This window comes from Carassius auratus, chromosome 1, assembly GCF_003368295.1.
Source record: "Carassius auratus strain Wakin chromosome 1, ASM336829v1, whole genome shotgun sequence".
Taxonomy (NCBI): Eukaryota; Metazoa; Chordata; class Actinopteri; order Cypriniformes; family Cyprinidae; genus Carassius; species Carassius auratus.
The window spans coordinates 8834252-8859586 of NC_039243.1; the positions used below are offsets into that span (position 1 = coordinate 8834252).

Genomic DNA, 25335 nt, shown 5'->3' on the forward strand with positions numbered 1-25335 from the left:
TTAATATTGTAATTTATTATTTTGTAGAGAAGTAGATTAGGTATTATTACCAAATGTATATATTATTTACATTCCCATATTTATATATATATATATATATATATATATATATATATATATATATATATATATATATACACTTTTGTTGTGAAAAGAGTCTTTACAGTTGCCAAAAAAAAAAAAAAACCTTTGGGTTTTTTGTTATTAAAAACAAATAAATAAGCCCAGCTGAGGTGACAAAGTAACACAATAGTAATGGAACGCATCATGTCCCATAAAGAGTTACTAAGTAATGCATTAGTTACTATTTCATGGAATAACTCAATATTGTAATGCGTTAGAAGTATCTTCCCCAACACTGATCATTATAAGTGTGTGGTGTAGTTTCCCTCACTCTGCTCAGTAACCCGGCTGGTGTTGAAGCAGCGCTCATGAAGAGGGCTTCAGTCGGGACGGCCTCAAACTCCTCCAGCTCTCTGGACTCAGTCGCTTTGCTCCGTCCACCTTCTTCCAACACAACCGAATCTGTGGGACAGCAGCAGGAGGAACATCAACCAGATGCTCTCACAACAACACGCTGCATTAGATCCACCAGCAGAGGAGCCTTTAGCACATCTGGGATTAGTCTAGTCACGCTAATACACGCAGAGGCATCCGAGGACACACACACACACACACACACGCACACACACGCTGATCGAGTCACACACATGAAGCCGGTTCAGTGCAGGATGTGACACTGAAAGACTTTACAGAACATGCTGCTTTACAGAGCCAATGAAATGCATCAAAACATTTTCCAGAACGTTTAATATACATTTCAATATTTACATTTAAAATAAATATTTACGTCCTTAAATATTTATTTTTAATTATCCTTTGAAATTCTTCACATATCATATAATTATCATTATGATATCATGTAGTAAATTCTGTTGCTTTTTACATAATACGAAGGTGAATATTGCTGCTTCTTAATATAAATTGAAATATTGATGCATACACATCAATACAATATTTAGATTACTTGATGATAATAATAATAATTGAATAAATTAGACTCTAATATTTAAAATATAAGCTACATTTGACTAGTAATAGAAATAATGATTTAAGGATATAGCCATTTAAGAATATTTAATGTACATTTTAATATCTAAATAATATTTATATATTTGTTCATAATTACTTAAAATTGTTTTAATTAAGGAAATATGTTTAAAATTCTGATGCACTGAGATTAATTCAGTTAATTAACTGCCATATCATGCAATTCATGCTTATTGACTGCCACGGCCCCGATACGAAGCCAAATACTGCTGTTTATTATTATTATTATGTATTGTTATATTGTAAAATAAATGTCTTAACTGATCATTTTTATGATGGCAAAACTACATGAAAAATAGACTTTTCCTTCCCGTTTTATTGAATAAAACAAGTTAACAGAACAGTTACTGTATTTCAACTACCTACAACTATATTCTTGATTTCTATACGACTGAAACATTTTCAGCCATTCCTGTCAGAGCTGGAGCATGTGGATGGAATAAGGTTTTGAAATGTTTCAAAACTACCTTTCAAAAGCTTTTTTTATCCACAAGGTCCAGCTCTAACATAATACTTTTATGCGGGTCAAACTGAAATCACACATATAAAGGGAATACATTACAGGAGAAGGATACCTTTCATGTCTAATTCATGGATGCAAGAAAAAGACCAAAGAGCAGTGAAAAGAGCTCCAGGAAAAGCCGGAGGAACAGAGAGAAATCAAAGCGTGGCGCATCAGGAATCAATCCCATCGCTGGTTCTGTGGAGATTGGCTGAGATTTGTTCTGGACGCTGAGCGTTAATGAAGATAATACATTATACATAGATAAATAAAAGAAAGAAATGACCCAATGTGTGATGTCATTTCCTCCCCAGAAAGGAAAGGTTTGGCTCTTTGGAATAAAATACTACCATACTGCATGCTGCACACTAGATACTTAATACTGCCCACCATTTAAAAAAACTAATAATATATATATATATATATGTGTGTGTGTGTGTGTGTGTGTGTGTGTGTGTGTGTGTGTGTGTGTGTGTGTGTGTGTGTGTGCTAATAAACAATTCTAGGCACCAAACAGTATCTACTGAAGGCAGTACACAATAAGACTGAATTTGAAATAGCATGATGGTTTTACTATTTCTGACATATAATAGCAAGCACAGTATGCTATTCTTAATGAAGGCTTTTTCTCTCTTGATTTGTAATAGCCTGATTGCATACCACCGAACACACCACTTTAGCTGCTTTATTTAGCCAATGACCATCAGATATGAATATTTTAATGATTTCATATTTATGACTATTTTGGCATTTTTAATTTGCTTGGTCGAGTAAAAACGTCTCAACTGTTGGAAAATAATTTGACAAGAATAAAATGTAAAAAAATATATCACGGTTATCTAAAATATAGAATAAGATAATGGATAATGATATACAGGGTTTTCATAGTTAAATAAGAAAAAGTACACACATATATATATAAAGAGAACATTTTTCATTTCTGCTAGTTGCCAAGGCTCATTAACTAATAAAATTTATTACTCATTAACTAATAAAAATGGCAAACCAACAAAATGTGTTTGTTTACAAAAAAAAAAAAAAAAAAAGAATATTCTGTGCATACCAAAAAATATACTATATTTGCAGGCAATATTCTGTGCACAGATCATGCAGAGAAATCAAACAGCTTATCAAACTTCTGCTTTCTTAAAATACCGCAGAACTTGATATCACTTCTCACAGTATGTGTTAAACAGCTCACCGGTGTCGGAGCGCTGGATGGGGCAGGGTCTGTCCTGCGGCTGGGGCTCCTTCACCCCGTCCATGGCCATCAGCACACTGGACAGCTCCTGCAGCGGGACGTTCCCCAGCTCAGACGAGAAGGGGCTCGGGGGGTTCTCCAGACACATCAGCCAGCTGGTGTTCCCTGAGAGCAGAGCTAACTCATCACCAAATGCATGCTTTAAACTAATTCAACGAAAGAAATACAAATAGTCTATTATAGAAACATGTCTTATATAATATCTACTTTAAGAAACTATTTCTTTAGTCGTATCTTCAGAACATCACATGGTGACATATGACAAATGTTATTAGTCACATAAATGCGTTTATTTTTATGAAATTCATGGAAAGCAAAAGATGTTATGAATCCACACAAACACACACGTGACAGGAGGATGTGGTCATATTCAGAGCTCCATCTGTCTGCTCACACCTGCAGTTAATATTCCCACGTCACTGTTTAACCAACATCTGCATCAGCATCTGCTCACACACACGACTCCATCACACACACACTGATGAAACCAGTTCACCTAGCTCATGACTTCAGGCACCAGAGAGACATTAAACAACATAATAATAATAACATTAAAATATATATATATATTTATATTAATATATATATATATATAAATATAAATATTATATTATAAATATTATAATTATTATATATATATATATATATATATATATATATATATATATATATATATATATATATATATATATATATATATTATAATTATTATATATATATATATATATTATAATTATTATATATATATATATATATATATATATATATATATTTTTTTTTTTTTTTTTTTTTTTATTAACTGATTTAATATAACTTGTTTAGTTGCACTATTTTTATCTAGAAGGTACATTTTGGCTCTCTGGAAAGGAATGAAATACTAGCATACTTTTTTTTACTTATATTATAAAATTATATTATATTTTATATACATTTCCAAATGTATATAAATTACAAAAAAAATGTTTTATTTAAAACCACTGCATACTTTATTTAGTTAATGTAATTTATTTTTTATATGTTTGTCTATATATTATTTAAATGTTTATTTGCACTAATTTATCTTTTATTATTATTATTGACTTTTGAAGAAGTGCGCATATTTAAAAGTCAGCAGGTTTTTGACAAAAATCAAATCTGAAAAGGGCCACTCTTGTTATGCTAAGAGCTTAAAACAACACTGAAAAATCAAGAAGTTAGACGGTTGTAATGAGTGATGTTAATTCATACCCAGAAAAGAACATTTTAGCTGTTTGGGAGCATAATGCTAAAATGTATTTATTTTTAATCCAATTAAAATCATTTATTTTACTTATTCTTTTTTTTCTTATAATATAAACTGAACTGAACTCAGAGAGAGAGCAAAAGAGAGAGATCATAAAAAGACATATCAAAGCAAATAAAATGCATAAAAGCTGTTGGGAGTGAAGCAAGAGCCCTTTAACACTGACTCATGAAAGAAAGACGTAAAAAGTGACAGACAAACACAGAAGGGAACAAAACCAAAACCGCAATCCTCTGAAATCCTCAGGAATCACGTCGTCATGTTTTATTCTACAAGAAGAAGCATTCAAGGACACGTCCTAATTAAGAAAACAGAAATGCTCCTGAGCTATTCTTCATTTAGAGGCAGATTGAGGAGAAAAGCTGAAGGAAATGGAGCCAGTGGGCACAGCAGGTGTGAGTCAAACTATTATGAAACTTTTAAAATGGCACGGCATCCCCTGCAGGCCGCTTGTGCGCTCATGTGCATCCCAAACGCCCTTGGAAGGAAGTTAAGATGATTTAATCATAGTGTCGTGCACAAATGTGGCATAGTTGCGAGTGAGTGGGTGATAATTAGAGCCCGGACCGATGTTACGAGGTAAAGCATGCACCTCTGGATATTTTGGTGAAGTGCGTCTGTGATACCTGAGGGTCTGCGGATGAAGATCTCGGCCCAGCCCTGCGTCAGCACGGGCACAAACTCGGCCAGACCGGACATGTCTTTGAGCGGCGCTGAGGACTGGGAGGAGGAGGGGGGCGCAGGGTGCTCGTCCACTCCTCTCTGAGACCCCAGCACCTCCAGAGGGGGTCCCGGCGGGGGCAGAGGGCCACTGTACTCCCCCTCAGGAGACGCCACCAGAGGACTGAGACTCTGAGCCGGACCGGCCCGCAGAGCGTGACCACCTGCACAGAGAACGGGATCATATAATACCCAACTAGATCTCAATATCTTCAGTGTTATTTTATTACATACACACACACACATATTATGATATAAAATATATTTTATGACACATATGTAAAATATTATAGTACACTTTTAGCTTTATATATATTTTTAACGCTTCTTTATTTCGTTTTAAGTATTATATATATATATATATATATATATATACATATATATATATATATATATATATATATATATACATATATATATATATATATATATATATATATATATATATATATATATATATATATATATATATATATATATATATATATATATATATATATATATATATATATATTATATATATATATATATATATATATATATATCTTTAATTAGTTTTCTTTCAAATAATTTCATTTTATAATTTGTATTTTTTTTGTAATTTATTTGTGTTTTTGTTTATTTTTTTATGTCTATGAAGTGTTTTCATTCATTTTTATTGCATTTTTAGTTTCAGTTACTTTACCTCTTAAGTAAAAAAAAAGAGAAATGTTGTATATTGTATTATATTATATTATTTCAGATAACATTTATTTTATTATTTCTAGCAATTAAAATGTTTTTATGGTTTTAGTTCATTTTGGTTGTAGTTAACGATAATGTTAATGCAATTTAATAATTATTTAATAATAAAAAAAAAACATTAAGTCACAATTAGACTAGGAACATTAAGGGCCCTATCTTGCACCCAGCGCAATTGACTTTGTACACCGACGCATGTGTCATTCCTATTTTGCACCTGCGCAAAGCGCGTTTTTCCCTCCACAGAAGCTCGTCGCTAAACTAGTGAATGAACTTGCGCTCCCTGGGCGGTTCAGCGCAAAAAAGGAGGAGTGTTCCGGCGCAAACAATCCCTGGTGCTATTTTCCTGTTCCATTAAACAATTGCGCCACTGACCAGAAAAAACCTAGTCTAAAGTCAGTGGCGCGTTGCGCATTGTTCATTATGCTATTTTAAGGGCGCATGCTTGACCATAATGTATAGCGTGCACAACGCGCATACACTTTGCTCATGTAATCTACACAGATGCAACAGTTATTTTTGCAAATCATAAATTGTTACACTTAAAAAAAATATTAACACATGAGATGACGGAAATCATTGTGGTGTGCCACGAAGATGTGAAAAATTAGGCATAAATCTAGCTTACAAATTATTCAGGCTAATTGTAGTAATTAAGGATCAGACCTGTTTGAGGTCATATATGTATATAAGGACATCTGACAAATTGGTTTGTCCGTCAAGAACCAGGAAAAAAAAAATCGATGAAACAATTGTGGCTATTTCCTCCCACGCCTGTTTAACCGACGCTATTTTGGGTGGGTTTCTCCCATCCCCATACAACACAACTTCTCTGTCTTTCACTGCTCTTACAAGAACATCAGTCTCCTCGGCTGTGAACCGCTCCTGGCGTGCGCCTGGTAAATACGCCATAATAATAGCAATCCATAATGGAACTTGCGCACCTGCTTTTAAAGGGAATGTTGGATGACGCTCTGATTGGTTTATTTCACGTTACGCCCAAACCACACCTATGAATAATGAAGCTACTTCAGACCAACCCATTTTAGATTTGCGCCGGGCGCAAGAGCCATTTATCCCGCCGGGAAAATAGCAACAGCGCCGAGACCCGCCCACAAACTTACTTGCGCTTCGCGCTTTGACACTTGCGTTTCAGATCGTTAAAATAGGGCCCTAAATGTAGATTTCATGCTGAATTCATGAAAGTTTCTTGTTTGATTAACAGATCTGTATTATTTCAGTATTTATATACTATTATAGATTTTATTCTTTGATTTATGTTTTGAATTAGCTCCTATTTTTATTTTTCATTTAAATGTTAGTTTAAGTAATTGTGTTGTGTGCTTTTGTTATTTTTATTAGTTTTGTCTATTTAATTTTAGTAATTTTTGTATTTCAACAAATTTATTTCTGTTGTTTACTAATTAAAAAAATGCAAGTTTTTCATTCAATTTTTTTTTTAACCTAATATTCATATTTTAATTTAACACACATTATTATATTGTTAATATTTTTATTATTAAAGGAAATCATTTGTAATAGTTTTAACCAAATCCAAACAGCTGAACTCACGCCATCACGTATACATCCTTACACTATGATGTTAAGTCATGTGACACACAAGAACCAATGAGGTTTGATGTCACTGAAGTGTCATGTGATTTGAGAGTGAATGACCAATATAATTTCTCTCCGTTCATACACAGTGATTGAACCACTGTTTTGGGGGGTTAATTACTTTTACACAACCTTTTTAAGCTTGAAGACATTTTAAAATATTTGTTTTTCACAAATAAACATCATACAATTTCAGAAGGAACCGAGGGCGAGTGAATGATGACAGAACTGACATTTTGAGTGCACCGTCTCTTTAAGATCATCCTTTCATGTATGACCGGACACATATTTACATATCCACATTAAATCTTCAGCGACCTGCTTTCATACAGAAGGCTACACAGTAAAGAAAGAAGTCATGTACAAATAGAAGTCTTTAAAAGCGCAAGAAAAGCTGACGGTCACCTGATACGGAGCGGACGCGGGTGCGAGTGCTGGTGCCGATCTGCTGGCCCGACTGGGACTCCAGTTTCGCAGGAGCCTCTTTCGTCAGTCGGGTGTGTAAGGACGGGTCAGACCTGCAGAAGATTTACATGTGTTTGCCCATGAGTCTGATGAGATCAGTAAAGGCTTTTCCTTTTCCTGTTTGTGTCGAAACGTTCATGAACTATCCCTTTAAAACAGGTTCTGTTCAAGTCATATTTCAGGGTTAGAGTTAGTACTAATACTATGGTAATACCAAGCTAAAGTAATAGCCTGAAGCTCACTGGCTGGTGACAAACCTGGTCATTTCTCCTCCTCCAGGTCTCTCGGACAGGTCCAGACCCAGAAGGGCTTGGGGTCGCGACCCACCGCTGGTCGTAATGGTGACTAACTTATTCCCAACCAGCCAAGTCATACTGGGACCGCCGGATAACAGGAACTCTGCAACGGGAGACCTGAGAGAGAGAGTTTATAAAGCCCATTAGTCATCTCTATTTAGTGTCACACGTAGCCACGGGACTCTGGAGATGCTACTGTGAAAAAGATACAAGAAACACATCCATTTCTGACAAGAGTTCTGCTAAATGCAGATGCTAGACTTCCCAAAACAACTGGTCCAATAAGGATATGGATGGATTATTGTAGACTGAAAAAGAAGTTTAAAGTTTGAAGTACAAAAGGTAAATCGATACAGCGTTCAGTGGCATGCGTTCACCATACACCACAGAGATTAAAACCAGGTACTATTTAAAGTTTTGCACACAGACACAGAACAAAAAAAAGAGACAACCCAAGAGTGCAAACCAACATGAAATGAAAGAAAGAGACAAAAAGAGAGACAAAAGCAGCTCTGCGTGCATCCTGTGGTAAAACAGCTATTGGTAGAACCTAAAAGACTGCTAAACTTTTGTTGACAAAAAAAAAAAAAAAATAATAATAATAATAATAATAATAATATATGTATATATGTATATTATATATGTGTTTCATATATATATATATATATATATATATATATATGTTTCAGTTCTGTTATTAATTTTTATTATAATTTTTTTTTACATGCTAAAAAATGTACACAATTACTCATCGTTTCAGTTTTTAAGTAACGAAAATACTATTATTATTTTAAATAACATAAATTACATTTTAAACATCAATTACTAACGTTTCAGTTTAAAGGCAGCTATTATTAATATTTATTTATTTAATTTTAAAATGTACATTAATAAAATAAAACATTTATAAAAATAAAACATTTTAAAAGTTAACAATTACTCATTGTTTCAGTTTAACAAAGGCAATTATTGACTTTTTATTATTTTATTAGAATTTCTAAACATCAATAACTAACTTTGTTTAAAAGCAACTTTTTTATAATTATAATTATTCATTTTATTTTAAAAATACTAATTGTTCCAGCTTAAATGTAAATCAATTTAATGCATTAATACTACTTTATTACATTTTATTTTCATAACGTAACATTTTTAAGTTTATCTTCAACTTACGACTTTTCTAATCAAATACTGATATTCAACTGCAACTGTTCATTTGATTAAACTAGGGCTGTGAATTCAAGAGAACTGTAAAGTCTAGTTTTTAGAGAGAACAGGCATCACCTCTTGGGCAGCGCAGAGAAGTTGGAGAAGACGTATCGTGCCATCATGTCCAGACAGGTCTCCGTCAGCTCCAGGTGGACGGTCTTCAGCGTGTCATCCGCCTGCATCACCGCGTTCTCGTCAGCCGAGCCCAGGCTGCAGGTGGTGCTGGACATCTGCATCCTGCACAGGACGGGGTCAGGGGTCACACACAGGCATCAGGAGAGTGCACAGAGGGCAAAGACTGCACCACATGGCTCGGAGGTCAGATTCTGGTACTAGTTCAGTCAGTCAGATTCATTTGATTCTGATTCAGATATTTGACTGTGGGCGGAGCTACACAGTATTTATGCTTTTATGGATTGCAATTGATCAGAGTCTAAATTTGTCACTTGTCACGGCTGGTTAAAACACAGTGTGAAGATTGAGAGGAGAGTGTGTGAGTGTGTTTGTGAAGATGACAGAGTGTCAGCGGGTAATAAATCAGATGCAGATGTTAAATGAAGCTGAAGTGGCCCACCAAAAACAAACATACACACATGCGCTTAACACACAGAATCACACTCCTTAATTAATCAAATTAGAGGTACTATGTGAGTTTTCTTTGCTTAAAGGAATACTTCGCCCAAAAATGACGCACTCTCTAGGGTTTTGTTACCCAAAACTAAAATAAAACTGAAATAAAATAAAATATAAATATTTTATTTAATATGAAAACTGTAAATATAAAAAAGCAAAATCAAACAATGAATAGATACTAGTATATAAATAATACTAAAATAACACTTGTGCTATTTTAATTAATTTATTTATTTATTCTTTTTGTTGAATAAAAATAAAAATTGTTAACTGAAATAAAGGTATACAAATATTAGATAAAAAAATGGGAAAAATGAGAAATGTTGTCTGCACAAAGAACTGAAGCACTGAAATTACAAACTGGAAATAAAAAAATAAAAACTAAAACAAGTGAAAATCAGTTAAACCAATAAACAAACAATTAGTTAAAAGCAACAGAACATAAAATTATAAATAATTACTATTAAATTTAAACTTAAATGAAAAAATAAAAGCTACGGTACAATGTTCCTAAAACGATAATTATATATAAATAGTAATAATGTTGGAACCTACAGAAATTTAAATAATTATTTACTATAAACCTCGTTCACGTGTTGCATTAGTAGGAATATGCATGAATAAGAATGAACATTTTTGAGTGAAGGATCTGTTTTTAACTAGGTAGGTAGTGACACAAAACTGGGACTGTAATGCTGACAAACCTTGAGCTGTTTAACACACACCCCTAGAAAAGATCAGCTGCCAGCTTGCGATCCACACACACACAAACAAACACACACACACACACACACACACCTGTGGAGAGCCGTGTGATTATCCAGGTGATGGGATTAATCTAAGACGGGTATCAGCATCCTGCCCTTCTGTAACCACGGCAACAACATCCCCAGTGAAATCAAGCAAGCCCACATCATCTCCATACAGTCAGATGACACACACACAAAACCCATGTCAACACACACAGCTGCTGAGCCAAAGTGTTTCTGACGACTACATCGACTCGCTGACCCTGACGAACAGGCACAGGTGAACAACTCATTAACACGACACACACAAGAAAGGCCACAGTCCTTGAGAGAGCACACACGCATGTGTTTGTGCCAAACAGTGTTACTGATGAGTAACATTTTTACTTGCTGGATAAAAAATATCAGAAATTTCCCTTAAAGCTCTTATAGCCCCTTTCACACTGCCATTCTGGCAAATACAGGGGTAAAGTGTTCCTGTAATTGTTCCCTGGTCGCTAGATTTGGCACTTTCACACTGCCAGTGATAGGGGTGCTCCGATCACGATCGGCCGATCGTTAATGCGCATCTCGTCAGTAAAGCCGGTTCTCTAATTAGCGGTTAATTCCATCAGGTGCGTGATTTCACATAGAGCACCTGTTACTACACAGAGCCGTTGTTAATAGAGAAGATGCGGCAATAGACGCTGAAAATTAACGTGATTTGCGCATCTTCTCTATTAACAACGGCTCTGTGTAGTAACAGCTGCTCTATGTGAAATCACGCAACTGACGGAATTAACCGCTGATTAGAGAACCGGCTTTACTGACGAGATGCGCATTAACGATCGGCCGATCGTGATCGGAGAACCCTTGAAGATCCCGTAACGACACGTGACATCAGAGCTTGACGTGTAATGTACGAGTCGACAACGCTTGGCACGTTATACTTTAACTGAAGCAAGCAAACGATCTCGGCGTCAGCGCAGAAAGTGAGGAATTAACTGATCTCTGCTTCATTACAGTTTGCACATATGTTTTCGTCGCGAATGTTGATCTTCCTTCAAAACAGCCGGTAAAAGATTTGCGCGATAACGCGCGTCATCACTTCGATACGGAATTAGATCTGGCTTTTGTTCACACAGCGCTCGTTCCGGATCGATTACCGCAATGTTACTAGGTCCCCGACCCGGGTTCAATTCGGTAATCAATTCCGGGACATGGTTGCTTTCACACAGAAGGCGACCAGGCAATGTTACGGGAATATTGCGGGTCCGACGTGCAGTGTGAAAGGGGCTTATGTGTGATGAAATGCATTAGGAGAAATCCAGACGGACAATGAAGCAGAACTACTCAGCAGTTTTTTTTTTCTGAACACTACACAACAAAAAAACACATGTCAATTTCAAAATAATAATAAAAAAAAAAAAACATGAAAACAATATATAAATACAGCTGTAAGCAGCGATGACGGGCCCAAGCCACCGGTGAAATCAGGAAAACGGTGCACAGTGGGCACATGCATTTACAGTAACATCTGGTATTAAGGTTACAGCAATGAAAGGGTTACACTATCACATCAAGAGTGTGAAACACACACATAAACAAAGGGAACAGTATATAAAACTTTGGTAACACTCAACAATAAGGTTTCATTTGTTAACATTAACTATATTAGTAAACATGAAAATATTTAAATAGCATTTATTAATCTTAGATTTTTTATTAAATTTTTTTAGATTAACAAACATTAACAGAGATTAATAAATGCTGGAAATAATTTTGCATCCCTAATGCCCTGTAGTCATGTTGACCGAGTTTTGTGGCGTAGATCGGACGAAAACCCTAGGAGAAGTACTGCAAATCCACAGCAGGCACGTTTCACAAAACCCTGAATAGCCGACTTCCTGTTTGGAGGAGCGCTGGCTGTTACCCCAAACGTTGTTCAGCCTGATGTGCTCTATCTGTGGAGGAATTTTGGTGACTGTAGGCCAAACGGTGTGTGCTAAACAGCCACTCAAAAATACTTTAAAGATTAAATTAGCTCACTAAAAACCATCCAGAACCTCATCACACCTAGCAACACATTAGCAGCCACCCTGAATCATGATGACAATTACATGTCTAGCACTGCGCTTCTAGAGCTGAGGTATGAAAAAGCCAAACTACACGAGCATTTCATCAACAAAAGGCCATTTTCATTTCATCTCAACGGGGAACAAGGGATGAACGTGGAGGATATTGTGGGCGTTAGAGATGAGGAACACGCAGACAAGTGTTAGTGTGACCCACGTCATCCGACGCTTCATAAACCATCACAATAAAAACTATATTCTGTCTTCATAACATCTCACAAGCAGCGACACAGGATTGAGTCTGGCCTTTCTCTCCCTGTCACTCCACTAAAGGGAAAAAAAACTACTTCCAATTTTATAAGGAAAAGGAGATTCAGGAGATTTCACAGTAACACTACAATTTAAATAAATACGGGAAAGTAATACTTTTAAGGTGATAGACATTTCATTTAACACAGCCTTTTTAACATGAGACTAGTGTGACAGAATCACTTACTTTGCTTTTGTAAAAATGTTTTAAAAAATTAATAAAATTCAAGGCAAATTTGAAGCAGCACAATGCATTTAAACCTCAAAAGTGAATGAACCCTGTGCACTTCCACTGAGAGTGTGTTACTGTAAACACAGCCAGGTAAAAGGGTCAGAGTTATTTTCTGTAGTAATTGACAAACACTGTTGATAGAGATTAGCTCAATCTGAAGCATTCCTTCAGCTGCTTCGCTCGAGGGCACAATTGACTTTTTCCTCACCGGAATCGATCCAACAACCTTCTGGTTAACCGACCTGAGCCTCAACCACCACATAAAAACCAAATCACACTAGCAACAGGGCCATTCAGCACATAAACGCACACACAACCAACTCACGCTGACAGGAGAGTCCCAGTTTGTGTCTTTACATGTGATCATTGAGCAACTCTTCAGCTGAAGTGGACGCCTCAAATTCTGCATTTGCACTTTAAATGCATACAATTTCTAATATTTAAATCAAACCAAGAATCTGTAATGTTTTTCCAATGTCCATAAAGTCTCTGAATCCTGGGCGTCCATTACAGCTGAGCATAATACTAAACCCTTTTATAAAAATGATGGTATCCTCTTAACAATTTATAGCACTGCTGTGTCACAGAGAAAACATTTCACTGTCCACCTGCTCTTCACATGCACATCAAGCCCTCAATCATCTCTGTTTGTCGCTGTCGGATGATTGTTGATGTCTTTGTCCATGTCATTTTACTCTATTAATGCATTAAGCGATGACAGAGCTGAATATAAATGCGTGGAATAGTGACTGCAGTACAAATCTTCACCCGATAGCAATTAGTGTTTGATTTTTTCAGAGAGGGTAATGAAAAAGTTTAACTTTTTATGAGTTGATCCCATTAAAAATGCAAAACTAAAGCCGTATATTTCCTTCATATTGACTTTCAGAACAGGAAGAGTCAAATTGATTGTGATTAAGTCAAGTTAGACATTATAAGCTCACTTTTACGGCCAGTGTCGACCAAGAATGCAATTACATCATAACGGGCAACCTTGAAATTACCCAAATTAGAGCCCTTGGCACAGAAATACTTTAGGTAATTAGTAACCCAATGGCAAGGTAATCTGAAAAGATACTAGATAATAAAACAAATATGCTGGATGAAGTCCCTGTGTTTGCTAATAACAGATGCTCTATTCATTAACGTCCTGTAACTTGGAGGCGCTGGACTGATTAATAGGTTTTATGGTAATTAGATGCACTGGGTTAATAAAACACAGACATTCGAAGGCAAATATTACTCGAAATGTCTCTCCATCTGCCAGGATGCAGCGGTCAATTGTTTGATGCTAGGCTATCCTCTGCTGGTTGTAAGCGGTGCTGCAATATGCTAATGAGTTCAGTAGCAGAAGCAAGTGGTGCTTAGACTTCACATTTAAATATATGCAATTGAAAACAAAACTGTGAGGGAAAGTTTTTTTTGCATGGAAAACAACACATTGTGTTTTTTCATATGGGAAAAGTGTAACTGTTTCATACAAGAAAGGAATTTCTGTTTTTATTGGGTAGAAAACAAACCATGGAGGGACAGCATTTGAAGAGGGTGTCAGTGAAACATTTCCAGCATGTTTGCAGCTTATTATTGTGCAACTTTTTGTTCATGATTCAAAACATGAATGAATACTGTACCTGGATCATGTGTAAAGAATGTGTGAATATGATGTGAATAAAACAGCCCCGGACAGGCAGCAAGCTGAGCAAGTGGAGTTCACCCCCAGTGACTGGGAGCTGAAATTCAACAAACACCAAAGACACAGAAGCTACTTTCGCATACTTTCAAATGTGCATGCTTTCTGTGTGCAGTACAGAACCCCTAAAGGGACATGGAGATGTTGAAAAGATGGGATGGGATACATTTTAATGCAATTTTTGAGAATGTAAAGTTTCTTGAGGGTACACTAAAGTTTTGCAAAATCATTGAAATATAGCGCAGTTTCTTAGGGGAACGCAAACATTTGCAAGGTAATGTTTTGCATGTGAAGGAAATGTTTCTCTCGCAAAAGTATTTTGTTTCCCCAAGAAACTTTGTTTGCTCGCAGAGAATTAAAAAGTTTTGCAAGCAAATGCAAAGTTTCTTGGAGGAACTAAAGTTTTGCACAGGAACGCAATAGCACTTAAATAAAACGCAAAGCTTCTTAGACACAAAAGTTTTAATGGCGGACACAAAAGCATAAAAATAATTTTTTCAATCGCCATGTCCCTTTAGGGGCTCTGTAGTAAAGCAATTTGTTCGCTGGAAAAAACACACCACACACAATAAGCACGGTAAAAGCAAATAAAAAACGGGGTTAAGCTGAAATCAAAACAGATGCTCACAAGGCTCAGCGCATGCATCAACATTACCATCAATGAAACGCAAGAAAATGACAAAACCCTCCTCCAGCATGCACCCTTTCCAGCCCAATCAGAATCACCCTAAACCAGATGTCCACGCCCACCCCGCATCGCCAAGACAATGCCCTGCCCCGAATGCCCAAGCCCCGCCCACCGACCCTGGATACAGAAAAGGAAAGCAGGGATATCAATCGGCTGTTGATGTTTGAGGTGACCAAAAATGCTCTACCTGCGCACCGCATGCTCGGACACACTGATGCTTCGGGAGCGGAAGGCGTCCATGGCCGACAGATCTTTCAGGTCTCTAACGGGAGAGTTTGCGCTGGGGCCTTGCTTCGCCACTTTGGTCATCCGCAAACTGCCCCGAGGGCAAACGAGGTCAGGTGTGCGTCAGCATAACGTCGTGACCAGAGAGGGTTGGGGAGAATTTGGGGCATTTTAACCATGTTGGCATGGGTGGATGGGGGAGTGCGATTGGTTGTGGAGTGTCACGAAAGGGTCCAGCGACCAATCACGGGTGACGGATCCCAGGTGTCGGCAACCCCCCCAAACCACGCCCACCACGCATGGCCCAATCAGAGGAGGGGGGAGGGGTCAAATAAGGATGTGAAAGGAAAACAAAGTAACTTGGTCAGCAGTGCACACCGAGAACCAGAAAACAGGGATGACACTTAAAAACAAAAGATAAAGGAGGAAACAGAAACTGGAAGGAGAAACAGCATAAAAAAGATCAAAAGAGACACAACAAGGCATAAAGTAAGCAATATACTGTCAGCATTCTACCAAAGGAATGAAAGAGGAGAAAATAAATGAAAAACTCATCAGAGAGCACAAATAAACTGGTTCAGGGAAGAAAAAAAGCATTCAGACACTGCTATGATCATTATACTGGAAGTGAATAGCAATAGGAAATGAGTGATATGATCATGTGAATATGGGTGATTTAATACAGCAAAATTAAACATGAATGACTGGATGAGGTGAAACTAGAAACTGCAACAGAGAATATAAGGCGTGGAAAACAAGAAAATCTAAATATGAACCATGTTTATGTTCACATCAGATTAATATTGGTTTTCTGGTGAAGACTTGATCCTGAAATTAGCATTACCTTGCCAGCCTCTGACCTAAAATATTATTTTATGTTTAATAATTTAACAAAACACATTAGCATTTTCACTCTTCTGATGTTGGTTAAATGGTCGCATGGCATACAGATAAACAAATAAAATATTGTTTTATTTAAAAAATATATTTTATGTAACATTATGCAATTATAAGCTTTCTTATCAACCTGTGAACCAGTACATCCGTATTCAGTTAATTAATTCATTTAAACAGAGAGTCTAAAGTTGATGTGTATCACTACATTTTCATAAATGTCTGAATATTGTTGTGCATGTAAATGGCGGATCTTTCTCTTTTTCAGGCTTTTTTTCATCTAAAGCTTCAGTCTGGATGACAGTACAAGCCACAGAAACTAAAGCTGAATACAGAATCAGGACAATCAGATTAGATGCTTTGTGCCTCTGGACATAGCTGATAATGGACTGTATTAGTGATATGCCTGGAAAAACATCCATGGTGTTGCTATAATTGCAATGCATTCTGTGCTGCACCAGGTGTGCTGGTTAAAATGGTTCAGTAAGAAGTAACCATGAAAATTTCCTGGATTATGGGATAGTGGCTGTTTTCACGCCTAGTACATAAAGTCAAATGCAGAAAAGTGGAACCAGAGAATGAATGAAGTAGAAAAAAGGGCTTATAATAAGAAATAAAGGGGAAATAATAGGGAACAGGAAATAAATCAAATCCAGATGTTAGTAGGCAGGACTATGTTTTATCAAAAATGCACAAAAAAGTGTTTTAAAATATATAAAAATATATTTATAAATATACTGCTTTCGCAAAATAAATATTATAATATCGACTAATGACCAATATCTTCTTCAATCAGTCTTTTGAAACATGCAATAATCTTTTTTTTATTAAACTTAAGAACATAAAACTATAAAAGGAATTTAAAATGTCTTTCTTTAAAAAATCTCCAATCTCCAAAGTTTTAATGTGACCTTCATACATCAAAAAAGTCCAAATCTGTAAGTCTGAATAAAAATCAATCGCTGGGACCTAAAGTGGCCGTAGTTGAAGAAACAGTCTTTCATCAATGAACTGTTAATGGTTTGGATGTGAGAAACAGTCACCACTGAGACAGATGATGAGATTAAGAGAAATAAATGAGACAGATAAGACAGAAATAAGCAAAAGAGACGTCCCACAGTCAAACTAGCATCTGTGAGTGGATGTTCTGACATAATCAGACACATGAAGCCAGAAATCACCACACTACCAACAAAAATAAATAAATGAACCAACGATTGGTGCCTGAATGACAATCATGTTTTGAGTATTTTCCACAGCAAAACCTAGCATGAGTCACACAATGATCCGGCCCTGTGTGAGCGAGTGTGTGTGTGTGTGTGTGTACCTCTTGGGCCTCTCGTTCAGGCTGGTGCTGCGCGCTCTGAAGCTGCTCTGCTCGTGAGTGTCATCGAACGGCAGAAGAGCGTTTGAACGGAGACCCTAATCACACATAAAAACACACTCACGTCAAGAACAACAGATCAGCCAGTCTGTCAACACACGAGCCCAACAATCCCATCATCTACCTTGGTGATGTACTGAACGAAGTCTTTCCTGAAAGGCAGTCTGCAGCGTATGAACCACATGGCGATCACATGATGGGCGAGAGACACTATGTACTGATTAAACCTACAGAGAATGAGGAAAAACAAGAACACACATCATTTGAAATCATTCGACTCAATATACTCTCATAGGCTCACAATGTGAATATATTGTAAAATGTAATTTATTCGTGTGACGTGAAGCTGAATTTTCATCATCATTGCTCCAGTCTTCAGTGTCACATGATCCTTCAGAAATTATTCTGATTATGCTAATGTGAGAAACATTTATTACATCAATGTTAAAATCAGCTGTGCTGCTTCATCCTTTTGTGGAAACTTTTTGATAAATTCCTTAACGAACAGAAAGTAAAAAAAAAAATTGCCTTTATTTTAAAATATAAATCTATTGTAACATTACAAATGAATCTCAAGTAGTCAAATATCTAATTAAGAAAAAACCGTGTGTGTGTGTGTGTGTGTGTGTGTGTGTGACCATACTCACTTTGAGGGGTTGGTGTATGGCAATGATATAGCAAACACGCTAACATACTGTTCAGCTACGAAGTTAGCATACAGATGTGGGAGCCGCACTAATGCTGAGAGAGAGAGATGAGACAAAGCATCAGTTCTTGAGCTGTGTTTGATGCACAGGTGTCATGATGCTGTGGTTGTATCCTGAATGTAGAATGTGTGCTATAGAGTCTGGGAACATGACGTCAGCAACGCAATGCATTCTGGGACTTTAGGACACGGACGCTGCTGTATGTATTGTATTGGATTGATAATAGACTGTTTTGTTTGCTCTCTACAGCTAAAAAATAAGTTACAATGGTAAAACCTTGTTGTGTAATTAACTGCCATACTCTTACTCATGACCGGCATGGAAAAATAATTTGAATGGAGTGGGATTTTTCAGCTTTCCCGCTGGAAAACCGCACCTTGATCTCAGGTCTCCGAGTTAACAAAGCGGCGTCACATAGCTTGGTTAACAGCAGTAAGAAGGAAAAGAAGGATTGTCCCTTTGGTCTGATATATACACACGTATGTATGTGCATTTATATAAATATAAATATACAGAAATGTACGTTATATAAACAACTTTTTTTTGGATGTGATTAATCGATTTGACAGACTTAACGTTACATTAAATGCTACCTATGCATGAACCACATCTCCTGCATTATAGGTGTTATATTGCATACCACCTGTTACAGTAATAAACGGCAAAATTGATCAATTCTGTATCTCTTTATTTGTGCATCATAACACACTGAGGTTAATTTGTACAGTTTACAATAACGCATATTAAAAAGTAAAGGGGCCGTGTAACTCACTCGTTGATGCGGAAAATGTGTAGTTTCTGCACCAATCCATTTGTAAATTGCAGGTGAGACTCGAGAGATTTATCCTTTTTAAACTGATCAGAGGTGTACGCTCCGACACTACAAACAAGGTAAGAAAACACATTGGGGAAGGTTACGAGCGACAGCCCTTTAAGATCATCCGAACACTCTTTGTGTTCATGCAGATTGAGTTCGTTGATTGTCTTGATTTTTTCTAAATACTGCATCTTTGCTTCCTTGTTGAGTTTTTCTTTATATGTAATCTTACATTTGATCTGTATGTCATGTCACTTTCACTTTCACTTTTACTGATAAGCGTGTCCACAAAAATGGCCGCGACTACCCAGAATGCCATGCGCGGTGACGTAGTTTCCCAAGCTCTATATTCTGATTAGTCGGAGTGAGAGAGGCTAGCTCTGATTGGTCAGAGTGAGAGAGGCCGGCTCTGATTGGTCAGAGTGAGAGAGGCCGGCTCTGATTGGTCAGAGTGAGAGAGGCCGGCTCTGATAGGTCAGAGTGAGAAAGGCCGGCTCTGATTGGTCAGAGTGAGCGAGGCCGGCTCTGATAGGTCAGAGTGAGAGAGTGGGCAGGCTTGCACTCACTGGACAGGAACTCCAGCATGGGCGAGGCCATGGCTACGGTGGCTGAGATGTGCGTGAGCTTGACGATGAGGGCAGGCAGCAGTTTGATCATGATGTCGGGCATCTCTACGGTGCACATGGTCAGAGCCACCACACACTGCTTAGCACAGCGATAGATCAGCCCCTTCTCCAAACACTGCACCAGCTCCCTCTGAGAACACACACACACACACATTTACCCACAGTAAGGACTGGCAACTCTCACCACCCGGACCTGTCTGCTCAGACATCTGCCTACAGAATAATAAACTAATAATACAGTTATAATAAATACATTAAAATAAATAAGTAATACATTTGGGTAAAGGTTTTCTTACATAAAATGTAATAAATATCTTTAATAATACACTTTAATTTAAATGAAGCTGTTCCCCCTATGCTGTTCTTTGGCCAGCGAGGCCCAGGTGTCGGTGTCACCTGTCGGGACTGCTCCAGGTGGCTGTGGTACGAGGTGAGGGCGGTGAGAACAGGAACCACAGCGAGCTGAACATCAGTGAGGGAGAATCCATCAGGAGTCTTCTTCAGTCGCTCCGATATCAGACGGTCGCTCACCTGCACACACACACACATTAGAGCCTACCCCGTTTCTGTTTTCTAAGTGTGTAGAGTTTGTTACCGTTGAGCAGAGGGTCGAGCATAGATGATCAATTTTGCAGGGTGACGTTAGGATCAAGACTTTGTACTGGATGGTGATGGACATCTTATCCAGAACCAGCTTCAGCACCTTCCAGTCAGTCTCCTGCAAACCACACAAAGAGCTTGTGTTTTACCACACAAACAGATTGTGTTGCACTTAAACTATATGTTCAAGGAATGCTAAAACACAGGGTAATGTGTAAACTAATGATTACAGCACCATGATATCATCAATATGCCATGGTGTTGTCAGAGTAATGTTAAAGGGAAGAGCTGTGTGTGTGAATGTGTACCATCTTCAGGCACTGTAGCAGCACGCTGAAGGCCAGGCTGTAGGGCAGATAGGCCGTGCGTATGGAGGAGGGCGGAGCCGCCGGTGTCGGACTTCCTGTCGGCGGAGACACACTTCCTGTCGGCTTTTTCTCAGCCACTCTTTTCTCCGACTCTCTGAAACCAGACATTTGAGATTTAGTCAGTCTGCATGCTCTCCTTGATAACTTATACTTCATTTTGGTAACAGATGTAAATAAATGTATACAGTTCAATTTAATAAAACACATTAATTTAAAAATAAATGTAAATATATTTATACTTTCTTAACATTTTCTAATAAATATAATCAATCTGAACATTAAGCTTTATTTATTTTTAATATAATATTTTATTTTGTTTAAATAATAAATTGAATTAAATATATACATCATTTAAATTATGAAATATTTTGTTTAAATTTATTAAATAAAATTTCGTCAACCTGAATATCCCCCTTAATAATTTATACATAACTTAAATTTATTTCTTATATGTATTTATACATAACTTAAATTTATATATAAATAATTTATTTAAATTTAATAACACATAATAATTTACATAATTACATTTTATTGAAACTAAATTCAATTGAACGTTTACTTCTCATTTAATAACAATGAAAATGCATTTAAAGCTTTTTAAACGCAATGATACATTTAAATTCTATTTAAATAAAGAAAGATTAAAGGAAGCATACATTTATACACATGAATAGTACATTAAATTTAAACACGCATTTTAGATTAATTTAAATGGAATACCACAGTCAATCTGAATATCTTAATCATTTATACTTTAATTAATAGATAATAATTGTAAATACATTCACACTTTATTAAAACCTAAAACATTTTCAGTTAAAACTATTTAATAAATCTAAATATATTTATACTCTGAAACTGATATCCTTTAGCATCCTCCTTAATAAATGCATGTGAGAAAACAGCACCAAACACACGCTGGTGTTCTTACCCATCATCACAGTGACAGTATGGGCTGAACCTCAGGACCCCATCTTTATTAGGGACACCCAGATGATGAAGAGAGTCTGCCCTCATCATCAGTAAGAAATCAAAGACCTGACACACAAACAGAGGGAAGTCCAGGTGATCTGAGAAGGTTACTGAGGTCTAGTGTGCTGCTGACCGGGAGTCTGACCTGGAGGCGTATGGAGCTCCCGATGGCACTGAAGTATCTGTTCTTGTAGTGAAGCTGCAGATGAGAGATCAGCAGCTCGTACACGCGGCTGGCGTGACTGGCCGGCAGACTGTACAGTTTACTCTGAGAACACACACACACACAGCGTCACTGGAGCGGACACTGAGAAAGATCACCATCACACTGATGAGTGCAGGTGTTGTCGTACCTGAAGGATGTCCAGCAGACCCAGTACAGCGGTGCGGACGTCCTCCATGGGAGACTCCACTGACATCTCTCTCTCTCCCTCCAGAGAGCACGTTAACGGACGACTAGCGACCTGCAGGAGCACAGGAGCACACAAACCAGGTCTCATTCACATATATACTACGATGGAAACACATTTAATGAATGAACCAATGGATGCACATTTAAACTGTCATGTGACTGAATCATTTGCTCTTAGAGAAAAGGCCTCTGCTGCAGATCGCTAGAAAACACTGCTACTCTGTTAAACAGTTAATAAATTCATACTTCATTTAAATGCATTCATATACCTCATTTAAATTCAATAGATATATATTTATTAGTGCTGTCAAATGATTAATAATTTTGTTTATGTAATATATGTGTGTGTAGTACTGTGTATATTATGTGTATATCATGTACATATAGATACACACACAGTATATATATTTTGAAAATATTTGTTTATTTATATTCTTATATATATTTAATATATAAACATAATATATTTTTCTTAAATATATACATGTGTGTTTGTATTTATATATACATAATAAATATACACAGTACTATACACATATTATGTGAAGAAAAAATTATTTTAGATGTGATTAATCATTTGACAGCACTAATATTTATTTATATAAACATATCTTTAATAATACATCTAAAATCAAACAATATTTCATTTGAATGCACTAATAAATCTAAATAAATCAATGCTTATATTAAGTATTGATGAAGTTGTACTTAATTTTAATACTTTGTGCATAAAAAGTATAATTATATTAATTTAAAATGTAATAATAAATGCAAATAAATCTATGCTTGATTGAAATGGAATACATTAAAATAAAGTTAGACTTAATTTAAATGTAATATTAAATTAAAATATATCCACTGTAATAATATGTTTTAATAAAACATTTAAATAAGGGTAAACTCATTTATCACAATAAAAAACTACATCACAATGGCTTCCACATTGGCTTCAACTTCCATTTCTATTTTTATTCTGCACCAGTTTCCCAGGAAGTGACTAAATTCACAAACCCTGTATTGTATAAACTGAATCTGCAGCTTGGATGAAAGAGTTAATGACCCACGTCTCTGTGGCTATTGACAATAAAAGTGAGATGCAGCCAATGGAAAAAGTACTGAATGATTTATATCTCATCCTAAAATCTGAAAACTTGGTATTGATTTGGCCAATCCTGAACTATTTCACGTGTCAGCCACAGAACTACTTGTCCTTAACCATGCAAACATTCTATTTTTTAAATTTTAAATGTCAACTGAAGAGAGTGGAATGCTTCCGTTAGTGACATCATCGGAGCGCAGCAGCACCTTCTCGATGATGTCGAGCAGACTGCTGAAGTGATGCGTGCTGCAGCCCTCGGCCAGATCCACCAGCAGCTGCGTGGCCTGTTTCCTGACGGACAGATCTCGATCTTCAGCGATCTGACCCAGCTGAGGAATCACCACCACCTCGATCAGCTCCTCCTGGTCACGGAGAACACACACATTCAGGGAAACCAACGGGGAGCTCACGCACGTTTGGTGTAGGACTGACCTCATAGAGCTGGCGGTTTGTGCTGAGCACGAAAGACAGGATGTCCAGGACCTTGATCCTGATCACAGTCCGGCTCTCGTTCCTGACACACACGAGAGAGAGAGAGAGAGAGAGAGAGAGAGAGAGAGATGTCATGCCCAGGGTTTGGTTTAAGTGTGACTTGTGATGAAGTGATGAAGTGATGAATAACCGGACCTGAAGAACTTCTCCATGAGTTTGAGCAGGTTCTGCAGCCATCCGTCTTTGGCCGGCTGGATGGACTGAGCTCGGTAGGAGATCAGCGTCAGCACAGACGCATCCTACAGGACAGATCACACCCAAATAATACAATTCACTTAAATACATACATACTTTTTTAACACTGGATAATACATTTAGTGAATGTGGATCTCCTCATTCAGTTATACTTAAAATCATTGTTATTATAAATGTAAATAAATATATAATTCATTTAAATGTAATAATATCTTTTAATTTTAATTAAATGTTGTGAGTTTAAATACGTATACTTTCTTTAAAATTAAATAAATTCAGTCAATCAAATTTTATTTTATTATAATAATGAATTGAAAAGTACACTTCAATTGAAGTCATAATACTGTACATTTGGATTCAAATTTAATCATACATTTAAATAAATTTATATTTTCTACCTGAATTTCCTCTAATTTATACTTAATTCAATTTTAATAATGAATTTAAATAAATTAAAAAACTAATTATTTTAATCTTTAATTTCAAAATAAATGTAAACACATTTAAACTCTATAAACATAATAAATTTAGTCAATCTTAATTTATACATAATTTAATTTTAATAATTAATTTTAATAAATCTATACTTGATTTCAATTTAATAATACATTTTAATTTTGTTTAAATTTAACAATACATATCTGAATATCCTCCTTAAATAAACAACAAATTTAGCCTGAATATAATCCTTAATTTATACTTAATAAAAATGTTATAATAAATTCAAATAAATATATATGTAATTAAAATGCAATAATACATTTTAATGTTTAATAATAGATTTAAATGAATGAATGGATTGAACGGCTTCAGAAGAGGACAGACTCACGGGGCGTTTATCAGCACACTTCTCCACCAGACTGAAGAGCGTCTGCGAGGATCCGAGGAAGTCGTTCTGCTCGTACAGCTCCTCCACGGTGCTCAGTAACTCATAAACTATCACCTTCAGATCAGGGCTGCCCATCGTCTGCACACACCACATG

The 25335-nt window shown here is 36.4% G+C and overlaps 1 protein-coding gene across 4 annotated transcripts in view; it reads right to left on the reverse strand.

The window, feature by feature from the left end:
- LOC113057450 (tuberin-like) overlaps positions 1-25335 on the reverse strand; it is a 42210-nt gene that overhangs the window by 12281 nt on the left and 4594 nt on the right. For 3 of the 4 annotated variants that reach the window (XM_026224966.1, XM_026224908.1, XM_026225104.1), the window contains 21 exons: positions 25182-25319; positions 24293-24396; positions 24098-24179; positions 23872-24027; positions 22508-22618; positions 22300-22422; positions 22114-22220; positions 21120-21273; positions 20807-20929; positions 20608-20742; positions 20152-20341; positions 18709-18802; positions 18186-18288; positions 18005-18099; positions 15746-15874; positions 9279-9440; positions 7956-8111; positions 7639-7751; positions 4782-5039; positions 2814-2978; positions 395-525 (listed from right to left, as the gene is read on the reverse strand). In XM_026224966.1, the coding sequence (XP_026080751.1) occupies positions 395-525; positions 2814-2978; positions 4782-5039; positions 7639-7751; positions 7956-8111; positions 9279-9440; positions 15746-15874; positions 18005-18099; positions 18186-18288; positions 18709-18802; positions 20152-20341; positions 20608-20742; positions 20807-20929; positions 21120-21273; positions 22114-22220; positions 22300-22422; positions 22508-22618; positions 23872-24027; positions 24098-24179; positions 24293-24396; positions 25182-25319 (2829 nt within the window). The remainder of the gene's footprint in view (positions 1-394; positions 526-2813; positions 2979-4781; positions 5040-7638; positions 7752-7955; positions 8112-9278; positions 9441-15745; positions 15875-18004; positions 18100-18185; positions 18289-18708; positions 18803-20151; positions 20342-20607; positions 20743-20806; positions 20930-21119; positions 21274-22113; positions 22221-22299; positions 22423-22507; positions 22619-23871; positions 24028-24097; positions 24180-24292; positions 24397-25181; positions 25320-25335) is intronic. The other variant, XM_026225031.1, reaches the window with a different exon arrangement.